Genomic DNA, 1,559 nt, shown 5'->3' with positions numbered 1-1,559 from the left:
GTGGCCTGTAGGTATTAACTAGTTTCCCCAAGGCTATAAACTTAGTGCCATAAGTGGAGGGAGCAAGGGAAGGTCATATTCCCCCCCCCCCCATTTCACCAAAATGGCACATTTTTTGAGCAGAGGAGATAATTGCTCTCACCAAATCAAGGGAGATGGGAAATTGAGGGGGAAGACTAATGATGTGCACTTCATGATCGATTTCTTTTCATAACCCGGTATCTTCAGGAAACTTTTTTTGGCCTACTTGAGTCTCTCCTGAGCACTGAATTTTGACTACAGGGATAGTTAGCCTATTAGGATGGTTATAAGAGTTAGCCCTACCATATATTTGTATCTACAAGTTATCAAGACCTCCTGGCACAGTCCCTAGTGGTCAAAGCTGGTGGCACGGCAGCCAAATCCTGGTAAGAGTCCTGGCTTTGGGTCAAATCCACCTGAATTGAGCTTCTTCTTGAATTTAACTGTGTGACCTGATAAAGCATCTTATTCTTTGATCTCAGTTCTGTAAACAGAGAATAGGGGATTTGAAACATTTCAATAAATCACTAGTCTATGTACTCTCGGAAGACAGATGAGTTCTACTCCTGTAAACATTTACAGTCTCGAAAACACCATGAGTTGGCATGGATTCAATAAGCAGTGTTTATTTTTCTTTATTTTTTAAAATATGTACCCTGGAAAATGGACAGATGAAAAGTCCTATCAGAATTCAGTGTTTCTTTTTCTTTTTAATATGTACCCTGGAAAATGGATAGATGGGAAAGTCCTATCAGAATTCTGGAATGGACCTTTTCCTAACACAAATGGAGGCATGAAATCTAGTTGAGGCTGGCACTTCTGCCACACAGCCCGACTGCAGGAAATCATTCCCCTCTACTTCCCGGGACCCGGCCTCAAGCACCAGCCCTGGACCTGGGTCTGTACTCCAAGCTCTGCCCGTCCAGTTAGGGGGAGGAGTTGCGGATTTCATATGACACGGGATTGGTTCACGGTCGATCAATGCGGCTCCGCCCATTTCCCCGGAGGCCCAGAGATGGGCGCTCCCGGTTCTCGTCCCGCAGCCCCGACCTAGTAGACAGGGCGCAGGTCGTGGGGACGGAGGGCGAGGCCTGCCTCCTGCCCCTTTAAGGGGAGGGCCGAGTCCCGCGAGAGCTTGGCCGCTTCCCCCACCCGTCGGGGTCCGCCTCCCAGAGCAGCTGCGGCCACAGCCCGGTCACCCCGAGGTAGCAGAGTCTGTTCCGGCCCCAGGCAGCCAGCGCGGCGAGCGGCCACCATGGTGAAGATCGTGACCGTCAAGACGCAGGCGTATCCCGACCAGAAGCCCGGCACTAGCGGGCTGCGCAAGCGGGTGCAGGTGTTCCGGAGCAGCCCCCACTACGCGGAGAATTTCATCCAGAGCATCGTGTCCACCGTGGAGCCGGCGCGGCGGCCGGAGGCCACCCTGGTGGTGGGCGGGGACGGCCGGTTCTACATGCAGGAAGCCATTCAGCTGATCGTCCGCATCGCCGCCGCCAACGGGGTAAGGGACACGCCGGCGCCTCGGCGACGTGCGCCCG

At 53.2% G+C, this 1,559-nt stretch overlaps 1 protein-coding gene across 1 annotated transcript in view; it reads left to right on the top strand.

Annotated features, from left to right (window-relative positions):
- Nucleotides 1-1,119: 1,119 nt before the first annotated feature.
- Nucleotides 1,120-1,559, top strand: part of PGM1 (phosphoglucomutase 1) — an 80,116-nt gene continuing 79,676 nt past the window's right edge. Inside the window, exon 1 of the mRNA XM_004699371.2 lies at nt 1,120-1,522. Coding sequence (XP_004699428.1) covers nt 1,277-1,522 — 246 coding nt within the window. The 5' untranslated portion in view covers nt 1,120-1,276. The remainder of the gene's footprint in view (nt 1,523-1,559) is intronic.

Source organism: Echinops telfairi, unplaced genomic scaffold, assembly GCF_000313985.2.
Source record: "Echinops telfairi isolate 266 unplaced genomic scaffold, ASM31398v2 ScPeMD7_443;HRSCAF=831, whole genome shotgun sequence".
In the NCBI taxonomy this organism is placed as follows: Eukaryota; Metazoa; Chordata; class Mammalia; order Afrosoricida; family Tenrecidae; genus Echinops; species Echinops telfairi.
The sequence above is the reverse complement of the archived record's forward strand: the minus strand, read 5'-3'. Positions and strand labels throughout refer to the sequence as shown.